This window comes from Meleagris gallopavo, chromosome 3 (assembly GCF_905368555.1).
Source record: "Meleagris gallopavo chromosome 3, MGAL_WU_HG_1.1, whole genome shotgun sequence".
NCBI lineage: Eukaryota > Metazoa > Chordata > Aves > Galliformes > Phasianidae > Meleagris > Meleagris gallopavo.
In genome coordinates this window covers 35,253,826-35,266,812 of record NC_139406.1, presented here as the reverse complement: position 1 = coordinate 35,266,812, position 12,987 = coordinate 35,253,826, and the positions used below count along the sequence as shown (strand labels likewise).

The following is a 12,987-nucleotide window of genomic DNA, read 5'->3' as shown; positions in this document are numbered from 1 at the left end:
CCACACTTTGGGTAATGTTCTTAAAATTTGAAAGTTTCTTTATTTTTTTAAACACTTACCAAGTTGTAGAAACTATTTCTATTCCAAACTTCACATTTTTGACAGCTTTACGAGAGTGCAAGAATAAAAATACATCAAACCTGCATTTGAAATCTTTTCCTCAAGTTAGTTTTAGATTATTAGAACTCTAGCAGTAGTTTGGTTGAAATACTTTCATAGTGATTTACACTCGTATGTCTTTTATATGCGTTTTAGCCCATAATGATTGTGTTACAGTATTTCTGCATGCTGTCGGTGTCAGCAGCTTAAGTGGTTTTCTCAAAAATATTTTTTTGTAAATTTAACTTTCAGTCATGCAAACCAAATATCTCTGGGGGTAAAAGGATAATTTTGTAGAATCTAGTCTTGTTTATTTTACAGGCTACTTTTAAGCAAAAATCACTAATTATGTCAAATTGCTTAGAGCAGCAAAATTATTTACTTACGATGAAGCCAATATCTCTAACCTCATTTCATGAATATTGATTTAAACCTGAGGTTCCAGAGATAGTCCAAACAATTAATCTACTAAATCACTGTTTGAAGAAACTATAAAATCAATATATAATGAAATGTGACCTTGAGTACACCTTTCCAAGGGAAGTGTATGCCATAAATCCACCATCATAGTATTGCATTTCAAAGATGACAGTGAAACACTGTTTTGAGTCCAGTGTTCCATATGTGAGTTCCTAAAGACTTAAAAATTAAGGAATTGGTAATCTATGCTTGTGGGTTTTTAAAATTATTTTCCTTTTCTTTTTTTTCTTTCTTTTTTTTTTTAACCTTAAGATTTCTTGTTTTCTTTCACTCTGAAACGGGGAATAAAATGCATGCTTATCCAAAGGAGCTTCAAATTTGTTCGTTCCTGTCAGGTGAAAGAAAGATGGGGGTTTTGGCATGCTATCCTGAACATTGCTGGGGAAGATTAACAGTCCCTAAGGAAAAAAACAAAAAAAAGAATTAGTGTAAACCATAGCAATCTTTTCTCTGTTGCACTCAATTAAAGTAGTTTGTGAAATACTTGCTCTCTTTGACATGAGCCTGCTGACATGGTGAGATGATGGATGAAGGAGAGGTGACACAAAATGAGGAACACAGAAATCTGAGTCTTAACTGCTGGCTTCATCCCAATGTATACATTTGCCTAAGACTTCTATTGTTCAAATTGACATTAATTAAGATTTAGCCTGCTACTAAAATGAATGCAGAAGGCATTCTGAAAAGTTTTGAGTTTTTTCCATGTCTAGTAAATAGTTTCTGGAAGAAATGGAATGGATTCAAAACATAAACATGAAAGTCTTTTTAAGACAGTCTTCGAAAGAGAAGAAGCAAGCAGGCAAAGAGACTGAGTGTCTAAAAATAACTTTGTTTTGTATTTCTGATGTGGAGTGTAACTATTTGGCTGTAGGCAAATTAAATATGTGAGTATTCTGTAGGCATTTTTAATTCATGGACCTCAGTTTTATGTGTATTTCTTAATGCTAAATAGAGGTAGTATCTGTGTTCAGAGTTTGCTGTGTCTTGTCCCTGAGCCAAACAAGGTGAACATTGGGCAGTAGTATGGCCTACTTTCTGATGGGTGACAAAGGTGGGTCAGTGAGGAAGAGTTCTCTGACAACAGTCATTGCTCTGGATGTATTCAGTCATGATGCTGTTTGAGGCCATACATTTGCTGGGCATGAAATGGAGAAAAGCAAAAAAGGTTTCCTAAGGAATTATTTTTCTTCTTAATTGGAAAACTTTTTTTATTGTTGAGAATGTGAACATTATAATGCAATCAGTTGAAACTGAAAAAAAAAATATATTTTTTTTCCCAAACCCTTCTTGTTTCACCCTCAGAAGTACTTGTTATTTCTTCAGGGATGACTGAACTGGAAGGCCCAATGCTGATCCAGGCTTTTTGTGAATTTTATTTTAAAGAGTAATGGCTATAATTTTAATAGTGTAATAATTTATGCAGAAGTTGCTCATTTTCAAGAAAAATAATTTTAATATGACTTAACTGAATGTTAAGTGTTTTCTCTTTGAAAGCACTTCAGAATTGTAACATGAAGGAGCAATTTTCTCTGAATATGACTAACTTCTTATTTCTTGTCATGTTTTAGCAAACAGAGTAACACGTGATCCTCATTACGCTGGCCTCTGTAACCAGAGAGATAATCAATAAAATATGCACATAGTAGATAAAATGGTATTTTAATTAGCACCAAAGCATATTAGAAAACTGGGGAGTTAAAATTTACATAAAAATACATCAAAAATAGTGATAAATATTTTGTTATTTAAACAGTTTAAAAGAACATCCTAGTATTGCCTAGCATTTTAAATCTCTCCTTTGATGATTTCATCTCCTGTTCCAGGATTCATAACTTCTGCTTTTCTGTTATTTTACTTGGGGCATTCTCTGCTTTGATCATGTATGTTACTTAGGTCAACAGGTAGCAGGGATTGATATATTTTAATAATGAAAAGGTTTGTATGTCTTGATACGCAGTGATTTTGCAAAACTTGCATTTAGCTAATGGAATAATGACTCTGGTCTGTCCTGTATGAAGTGCTATGTGGATTGTTTCCCATTAAAACACCAGTGGAGCTTCAAACGGGCGCCAGATTTGCCTTGGTGATCATCGTAACTGCATAGGAAAAAGGGAAAGTGTAAATGTAAACAGTAGTGTTGTGTAATGAGTGTGGTTCTCTTTGTAAATAATATCAGATACCTTGTTGTCCTATGTGACCAGTCCCCACCCCTCGGTTCCTTTTTCCTGTTCTTCCCTTCCTTTTACTGACCACCAAGTGATTTATGCCACAGCAGTGTTGGGATGCTGCTGTATTTCTTTGCTGTTAAGATCCGATGCCAAAGCCTGGATTATCTGCAATTCAATGAAAATATGTTGTGCAAAATTATCCACAAAATACATTGCCATTTAATTCTCTGATTTTGCAGCAGAAATGCCTATGACTCGGCTTTTTTTTTTACTGTTAATTTGGGAAAACTAAAGAGGTTTCCTTTTTCTGCTTAGCCACGTGGAGAGGGGAAAAAGCAATTACATGGAGTGTTTTTTCTTTCTTTTAGTATCAAAGATGCAGACTGTGGGACAGATTGCATGAAGAGCACATTAATGCAGGACGAACAGTTCAGGTAAGGACATTAAAATCAGTGATGTTAATGGAAATGAATTACATATATAATACCTGATGCCTTAGGGGCAGATCTTTACAGAGAAGTATATTTTACAGAGGGATTTGCCTGAAATATTGTATTACTTTGCTTTGTTTAAAAGGTTAGGGATTTCTTAATTTTGTCCTATGAGGCAAATACAGTCAGAAATGTTTTGAAGCGTGTGGGATGGCATGTCAGTGGGAATGATCAGAGTTCTTGAACAAATAATTTCTAGTCATCTTTTCAAGTTCTTATATTAAATTATTTTGTGTAAATTTACGGGGAGTTTTTTTTGATACTGTGTATGATTTCAAGTGCATAGGTGACTGCTGATATCCCAACTAGTATTTGCATACAGCTTTATGTGCAGTGGGGGTGGGAGACTGGCATTTTGTGAACTATCCTATTACATGAGTGAGTTAGAAAACAGTGAGATAATGAGCCAGTGTTAATTCTGAAGCATAGTTTCAGACCAAACATCTGCACTACTAGTTTGATGTGCAAATCTATTATTACATGCATCGTATTTTCAAAGGATGAAGCACCAGACCCATTTGTCTGCATGGTATCATCTCATTGGCTTCATGCATAGTCAACCATAACTCAGCACAGAAGGAATCTCATATCTGCTTTTAAAAAAATAAAAACCATGTCCTGATGAAAATGGGTGCCAAAGGTAATGCCAAACATTGGTAGTGCACAGCCAAAATAGACTGCAGAAAACCACAAAGACCAGATCTTCACAAGTTTTGCTGATGCAGGTATAGCAGCTGGTACTGGCAAAACTGGTAACAGACCGATCTTAACCAGCAGGAGAGGCATCCTGTGTTGATTTTACAGTTGTTTTTCAGAACAGGGGCAAGACTTTGCTACTGGACCAAACCTTTTGTAACCTATCCTGCATCGAGCAGGCCTTGCCAGTGGGGATGGCACAGTCCTAAAACATCAGATTTTAAAATTTTAAAATACCGTGCTTATTGCAATACTTTCCTGACTCCTGTGGATAATTAGGCCAGACTAAAAATGGAAAAGGAAAAAAAAACTCAGAAAGAAATGCACTGTAATTAAACAACAGCACTAGGCAGAAGGCAGAGCTAGAGTTACTTTTTTTGAGGAACAGAAGGTATTAATGAGCTTTTTTCCTATAGATGATTAGGAGTTATATGTGAAATCCATTGGATTTCTCTGTTATTTGGAGATTTGAGTGCTTATTTGAGTGCTTAGTTTTTCACTAAGCGTTTTTGACATTTGAGCATAAAATAAGTTTATTCCTTGTAGCATTAAAAAAGGATGCCGAAGGGATTTGCAAAATCAGTGCTGTTCAGGTGTTTGCCTGTGTCTGTGCTGTAGTCTACATTCACATCTGAAGGGTAAGAGAGGTTTCTCTTGGGGCACCTTATGTTCGGTGTCATTTGTCTACCATGACAAAAGTATCAAAAATTACAGAAACAGCAGTCATGTTGAGGATGTTGTTTTTAAACATGTGACATCTCTTAGTAATAAAATATACTTATCTCTAGAAATATTTATGTTTACCTTGGGCCTAAAGCCTGTGATTTGCACTTTCAGTCAGAATAAATTTTCTTCCTTTTTATTCAGTCTTTACTTCTTATAGGTCAGGATGCAAGTTCTGCATCAAGCTGGTCGCATTCAGATACCCAGAGGGCTAAATAAGGATCTGGATCTGGATCTGCAGGAAGTGTAGAGTAGCTCTCTATTTTAATTAAATAGTTAGTAGTCTGGATTAGTCGATAATAAATTTATGACATGTAGAATGTGTTTGCTGTAAGCTGTTTAAATGTTTACCAATGGACTTGTGATCTGTTTGTTTGCGAAGAAATCAGATTAATTATTGTGATACCAAATGTTCTCCGCAGCACACACTTTGCTCTCAAAATTAGATGTTGTAAAAATACATTAGGAATCCCTAAGTCAATATTGACCCAAGGCATCCGCCACAGGTTTTAGACAAATATATGCACAGCCACTCTACATTTAATCCATGTGCACATAATTAGCCATTTTTCTGAATTTTCAGTTTACCCAGAATAATTACTTCTGTTTTAAGTTTGATGATGGTCAAAATTCTAATAGAAGTATAGATGAGCATAAGTGTGTACCTCTTCTTTCTGGTGACTGAATGCCACAGGAAAAACTTCTAAAAAAGAAAGTGAGGAAATGGAAAATCTATGTGGGGCATGAAGACACCCTGAGAAAACAACTCTTGTATACGCAATTGTTTGTAGTATCAATGAAGGGTCATGTAAAATCAGTTCATTGTTGCAGCCTTTTGCTATCTGTAGGGTACATATAGCCGTAATTTAGAGTTTATTTGACCTATACCTGGAACTTTTTACCGTATATCCTTTGTAACAATATTTGAATGAAGTCCAGGGAAAATAAATGATGACAAGAGTACACACAGCTAAGCTATTGTAATACTTCCTTAAAAAATTTATGTTTGAGAGAGGTTTGGATGGTAGCTTTATTTAGAGATGCTATTTGGTTTTTAAACAACAATGTGCAGAATGGGAGGAGTGTTGAATAACACACGGAAGACAGGAGATAAAAAGGGACTGATTCATTGGAGATGGCAGATCATATGGCTTCCATGTACTATTTCAGCATAAATCATTTAAAGTGTAAATTGTTGGAAGTAGTGTATGACATTACACTTAATAAAGAAGAAAAAGAGAATAATGATGGCGGAGACTAAATGTAATACTGGCTTGATCACAATGATTCAGTTAATTGCTGGCCCTGGGAGCTGCGTAGGCTGTTGGAGGAAGCATAAGTGAAATGGTGGAGTTTCTATGGAATCTGGATATAAGTATCACCAAGGATGAGAGTCTGAGGCAGATACTTCCATGGAGAATGTTAAAGTAGCTGCTGTTGCCTTAGATAGTACTCGAGTTTCAGAATCATTTTATATGTATGACTTTGGTCTTTTCCACATAACATGAGAGATCTCCACCGGTCCTGGAAAAATCTGAAGTTCTATCTCCATTGCAAGGGCTTTGGCCTCCTCAAGCTCCATTGACATTCATGTAAGGTGGGGCCATGGAGACACAGTGTTTATCCTGGTGTCAGAGCCTCTTCTTGGGTCAACACTGAAGCACTGTGATGTACCTAATGCTTTTTGTAACTACGTCTTTCCGTTGTGCTGTTATTTGCCCTTGGCCCAGGCTCAGTGCCATGACATGGCAGTGCAGGTCACTATGTGTGTTTGCCTGCAGTTACATGGGAGTTTCATTGTTTCTTTTATTTATTTATTTATTTTTCACCAGTTATTTGTTCTCAAATGTCATGAAGTCACTTGTACACAAGAGACTGGTGTAGCTGGTACAGTGTTTCTGGTAATGTTCACATACCGTAGCATTCTGGTGGATCTCTTACCACCAAATCTGTGTACAGTTTGGAAAAGCTGGGTTCACTTTGTGTCCCTACCTCAGTTCTGTACCCATTTGTGAACGGTGAACCTTATCCCAATAAAGTCCTCTGAGACCTAGGGAGGAAAGCATTAAATAATAGCCATGTAATATTATTTTTGTTGTATAACAAATGGTGTAAAGCTGTGAGAGACTCAGGGATTCTGTTGGAGAGGACAGGATTAAAATGTATAATGATGTTGAGATCAGTCTGATTTTGGATAGTGACAAAGACAGTCATTAGGCAGGAATCACTGACAGCATAAATGCAGCATGTGATGCTCTTCAGATGGTAGCTCTATAGATGAGAGCTTGTGAGACACGGAGTAAAAGTGAGCCTGCAGTGTGATAGTGACAGTGACCAAAAAAAAAGCACCAAATAACAACATGAGATATATAAACTAGAGAGCAGTCAGTGCACAATATCAGGCAGTCTCTTTGGTCAGCATTAGTAGGATCCCAGGACTTCTCCACTTTGGACACCACTCTTTTATAGAGACTGTGGACTTGTAGGGAGTATTCAGGGAGAGCAATGAAAATGATCAGAAATTGAGGAATAAAGTTCAATTTCCTTGGAAAGGCAGAAAAATTATTATTTTTTGTTCGAGAAGTGTCTGGCAATGGCATGTTATCCGCTTGCAGACTTGAAAGATTGCTGCACAGAAGACAGGCCATGCTTTCCTCTGCATTTCTGTTAGACATGAGAAAAAACTGTGGCAGTTAGGATAATGAAATCCTACAGTATTATCAAAAAGGCTGTAGCTCTTCATGAAGAAGTCTTTTGGAAATCAAATTAGGTAAGTATCAAAAATGAAATATTGACAACAGATCACTCTCTGAAGGGATGATTTCACAAAGAGTTTGCCAGCTTTATCCTAAATTTTTTTGTGAGAAAGCTAGTTGAAACAAAGAGTTGTTTTGTTCTGCTTTGTTTGTTGAAAGCTAACAGACCAGAATTCCATGTATTATGAAGAAAAATTCTGAGACTTTTAGGCTGAATTTGGTGAATTCAGAACTGAGGAGTTTGCATGAATGAGAACAGCGTTGCGTGTTGCCTTCCTTGTTGTCCCAAAATGATTATGAAAAGAAGTCACAGCCACTTGCATTTCTGTAGCATTTATCAGGTTACACCCTGATGAGCTCCTGAGATGCATCTCCTCACAGCAGGGCTTAGGGCCCTTGCTAGGCTGATTACATTTAGCTTGTTTAATTGACAATAAATTGAATGAGAGTCATTTCCAAATCCACAGACCAAGAGGTACTAAAACTACATTTCACCAAATATGCAAATGCCATTATTTGATTCCTCTGTCTTTTTTCTCGCAAATATTTATCTTTGATCAGCAATATAATAATGTGCAGTGAAACTAAGGGTTAGTCTTAGCCATGCCTTGGAGTTTCTACCTCTTGAAGCTTCTGTTCAAGATTTTGAAACTCGAGCACCTTTGGTCGTTGCACAGTAACTGGGTCTTTACGACAAGACAGACATGGACCTGGCACAGTGGGTCCAGAGGAAGACTGGAGCACGTCTCTTAGGAAGACAGGCTGAAGGGGCTGGGCTTGTTCATCCTGTAGAGAGCTCCGGGGAGATCTCATCGAGGTCTTCAAATATACAAAGGGAGCTTATAAGAAAGATGCAGAAAGACTCTTTACCAGGATGAGGGGCAACAATTTTAAATTGAACAAGCGTAGATTTAGATTGGATATATGACAAAATTCTTCATGACGATGATTGACAAGGCACTGGCACAGGCTGCTCAGAGAAGCTGTGGATACCTCATCCCTGAAAGTGTTCGAGGCCAGACTGGATGGGGCTTTGAGCAATCTGATCTAGCGGGAGGTTTCCCTGCCCATAGCAGGGGATTGGAACAAGATGGTCTGTAAGGTTCCTTTCAATCCAAGCCATTCTGTCATCATACTCATGCTTCTGCTATACTAGTAATTTGCTCTAGCTGTACTTACAGTGCTGTAAATCCCTTACAGAGCTACATCTTAATTCCAACTGGAAAACATTTCCTTTTTAAGAAGCTGCTTTGGAAGCATTATTAACTCACACCAAACTCATTGTTGAAACTGTTTCTTACAGGCTGCTTGGCTCCTAAACAACAGGTTTTTGTTTGGCTTACCATTTTCTGTTTCCATTAAAGCCAAAGTCAGGATAATATCTTTATCCCTGAAACAGAACAGCATGATAACCTTCTCTCAGTCCTCTGTGTATGGTTCCTGCAAACTAAATAATGAAATGTTGCATCTAGATAGTCCTATTTGGTCTTTTAAATTAAATTCCAAGGTTTTATAAAATGAGAATTTTGGCATGTGGTGGACTGTGACAATGATAGCATTCTCCCTTTTTCAGTGCTCTTGAGGAAACCATGGGAGATAGATTAAGATGAATGTATATAGAAAATTAGTGCGCCATGTTTCTAATTTAACTTGATATCTTGCAAAATTATTTATTGTGTCCATCTCCCTATTCATTTTGTTGTTAATTACTGTTTTTACTTGGGGTTAATCTTAAATAATGTAGCCTAAATTGACTGGTAATAGTATTAATTTAAACATACAATAGAATATTCTCGTATTAATTTGACAAATGATTTTTCTGAATCAATAGTTCTTTGGTTGCCTAATGTGTCTCATACAGCATTACTTGAATTTGTTGTTGAATTATTTTCCTTTTCTAATTATAATTCTATTATTTTTTTCAAGCACATTAAAAATGTTAGTTCTGCTGGTGTGTATAAATAAAATGAGTTCCAATTACTTCCTGCTTTTTCAGGTATGCAAGATTGCTTTCCTAAGGCATTGTTACCTGAACCTGGTTTCTGTTATTGAAAAAAAAAAAAAAACACCTTTATTTTCCTAACCACTCTCTGGTGTTAATTCATTCTTTTGTTCTGCTATGAGAAGAATATTTAAAACAGTTGGTAAATAGTGGAATGAATAATATAAATCGCTATATCTCCTTATAATGTAATGCAACGAATATAGTTTTTATTGAAGTCTTATTTAAAAAAAAATACATAAAAACTGTGCCCTAAAACAATGAGTAGTATAATTTGGGCTATCAATTTCTTTTGTTCAGTTTCTAGAGAAAGAGAAGGTGCATGCATTTCCAGATTTTAAATGCCTAGGCAATGAAATTTTGCCCTAGACAAAAATTTATGTCACAAGAGATGCCTGCATACAGGTTATTCTTGCTGGTTGTGAGTAGTTCATATCCACTTTAAACGCTTGCAATTAGAGATATTTCTGTATCTTAGTAATCCTTCTCCTTTGTCCATAAAGAGGTCTTTACAAAATAAAAATGATAGTTTTGGGAAAATTGAGAATCACAAACTGTTGCATTCTGAAGTGCATTAATCACCACAGTTGCTTATTATTTAAAAACAAAAACAATAACAACAATAAAAACACAGATTCTAAGGAGCAGTCACTTTATTTAGATATCTTGACTTTATGCAACTTGTGTAAATATTTTGGCAAAGGACCAAACCAGTCACAGACACCAAAATAATTTAAATAATTGAAAGGTAAATTAGGAGAATTGTGAAGCCCCAACAACAGGAACCTGTTGGAGCACATCCAGAGGAGGGCCATGAAGATGAAGGCTGGAGTACCTCCCATATGAAGACAGGCTGAGAGCTGGGGCTCTTCAGTCTGGAGAAAAGGAGGGACCAGAAGTATCTTAAAGCAGCCTTCCAGTAACTGAAGGGGCCTACAGGAAAGCTAGGGAGGGACTTTTTATAAGGGCATGTAGCAACAGGAGAAATGGTTTAAACTGGAAGAGGGTAGATTTAGACTAGATATTAGGAAGAAATTCTTTACTGTGAGGGTGGTGAGACACTGGAACAGGTTGCCCAGTGAGGTTGTGGACGCCCCTTCCCTGTAAGCATTGAAGCCAGGCTGGATGGGGCTCCAAGCAACCAGTCTAGAGGGAGATCCCTGCCTATAGCAGGGGGTTGGAACTAGGTGATCTTAAAGGCCCCTTCCAACCCAAACCATTCTATGATTCTATGATCATTTAAATATTTTAGTTGAAATTCTAAACAAAAGCGGCCTGACTCTTAACTTGGAGAAGTGGATGAAGTTGACAACAAGGAAACAAAAATATTGATGGGGATGACTTAAATAAATATTTCTCCCTTGTTTTGTGGTTGGCTGACACTACTGAAAGAGGTAATAGGTGCAACCTCTTCCTTGATACTTGGTTCTTACTCATCTGGAGCAGATGGCTTAATTGCTGTTACAGAAGGTGGGACACTTCCAGAAAGATTCTGATCAGTACATCTACTCTATGCACTGTGTGTACAAACTGTTGTTTTTTTTTTCCAAATTCCATTGAAGAGGGAATTACTGCCACCATTTGTTTTTTACTGTAGAAAGTTGAGTGACATTGCACAAGAAAATATGAAAAATACAACAGACATAACAAACTGGTTGTGAATCTAGTAGTGCTTCCAAGTCAAACGCACTCAGAAGTACTTTCAGTGGAGTAGAATACTTACAGTATGACTTACAAAGAGTAGGAGATTGGCCATTCATTCAAAATGGAGAGGCTTTAAGTTGTGGCATGTGGAGCAAGGACTTCTTTGCTGAGTTTTATGGGGTGACTTTTCTGCAAGAGCGGTACAAAAAGACCAGGGAATAGCTCTGGATCATAAAAAAGCAGAATCTAGGAGATCCAGGAGACGTTCAAAGGGAGGTTCGAGTGTGTGGCTGGAGGCAGTGGCTGTAACCACATTAGGAGGAGTCTTTGTTACGTGAATCAAAAGCATTCAAACAGTGCAGGCTGGAAAGAAGAACGGATCTAGAGGAGAGGTGGCCAAGAACAAAAAGGTTCTTTTAAAGTAGGGACTTTTAGAGGTTTTATTTCTCCTAGTTTATTAAAACTTAGAAATGGCACTTTTTATGATCGCTTAGAAAATGCATTGATCAAAATGACAGTTACTTCCTAATGACAGAAGGCATTAAATATATTAAAATTGTTACAGCAACTTCGAGCCAATATGAGAGAGATGGAAAAACTTTGTTTGCGAGTCCGACAGGAAGACATCCCAGTTCTGCAACGAATGATAAATCCAGTGAAAGATGAAGCTTCATCTGCCATAAAACACTTCCTGCAGCTCCATTCTGAATCTGCAGAAGAACTTAAAAGGCAACTAGAAGGACAGGAGGATGCCTCCTTAACCAGATCTGCAACTGTAGGAGGAGGTAGTAGAATTTCATTTCTGTATCTATTGTATCGTTGTGTCCATTCTGCACTTTTGAGTAAATATAAATGAAAGAAACTAAAGAGATTTCAGTTGAATAACAATTGTTAATTCAGAAGTGGATTTTCTTTCCTTATGCCACTTTTCTTATTACCCGCTACTGAGTTTTGATAAGTAAGTATCTTAAGAAACAGAGTAGGTGTGGCCTTCCATGACAGAGAGAATACCTCTTTCTTTAGCATTTGACCTTGGTAACAGACAAAAAGCAGAAAATATTATAAATACATTTAAGTTAAGGATTTTGCAAATGCACTAGAGCACACAACAAGTCAGATGTTGGCTGTTTTTCCTTCCTTTCTGCACAAAATAGATTCTCATTGTCTTGTACCATTCTGCCTCCAGGGGAAATACTCTGCCGTGGCATTAGCCAGCATTCTCTACTATTAATCTGTGAGAAAGTTGATTTTATCAGTTATATCCTTCTACATAATAGTAATTAGATTTATTACTTCAGTAGCAGCGTTGTTTAAAATTGTTTGGCAATTTCATGCATCTTTAAAATAGTGTGTTTTCAGTCCATGACATTGTAAAAGAACCTGCCCTCACATTTTATTTCATGACCCTTCTTGCTGCTATATAAAGAACTACAGGAACTGTTTCAAGTGTAATTAGCAAGGAACTAAGTCTAACAGAAAGAAAAGTTGATTTAGAAAAATGGGCTTTCAAGAACATCGTGTGTAGTAGTATTGGTAAGTGTAACAAAAAACAAGTTGCATCAAATCTGCAATTCATGTCTTCTTGCCAGACCGGTTAAAGTGATTTAATTGGTTTCTAACATATATGATTCTTGATTATTTTCAAGACTTTCAGCATCTTTTAGCTTTCGGATATTTCTGAGCTGATTGTTCAGGAGTTTAACCTAATATCGTTGTGGATATCAAAGTCTGGCTATTTACTGCATCCTTCTTCCTCTCCAAACAAAAGAAGATAGCTGAGTTTGTTCTCTTGCAGTCCTCTGGGATATTGTTCATGCTCTCTACAGAGAGAAAAATATGTTTGTGTTTTCCAAGGTTGTTTCTTAAATAATCTGGAGTGACTTTCATCAGACACTTCAGGTTTCAAATACATCTCAATATTTTGAACC

General features: G+C 36.8%; 1 protein-coding gene across 6 annotated transcripts in view; it reads left to right on the top strand.

Moving 5' to 3' along the window:
• STX17 (syntaxin 17) overlaps window positions 1-12,987 on the top strand; it is a 53,034-nt gene that overhangs the window by 9,575 nt on the left and 30,472 nt on the right. For all 6 annotated transcript variants that reach the window (XR_014882387.1, XM_085220637.1, XM_085220634.1 and 3 more), the window contains exons 3-4: window positions 3,116-3,181; window positions 11,625-11,844. Coding sequence is in view for 5 of the 6 variants with exons in the window: in XM_085220637.1 (XP_085076763.1) it covers window positions 3,116-3,181; window positions 11,625-11,844 (286 nt within the window). In the remaining variant the exon portion in view is untranslated. The remainder of the gene's footprint in view (window positions 1-3,115; window positions 3,182-11,624; window positions 11,845-12,987) is intronic.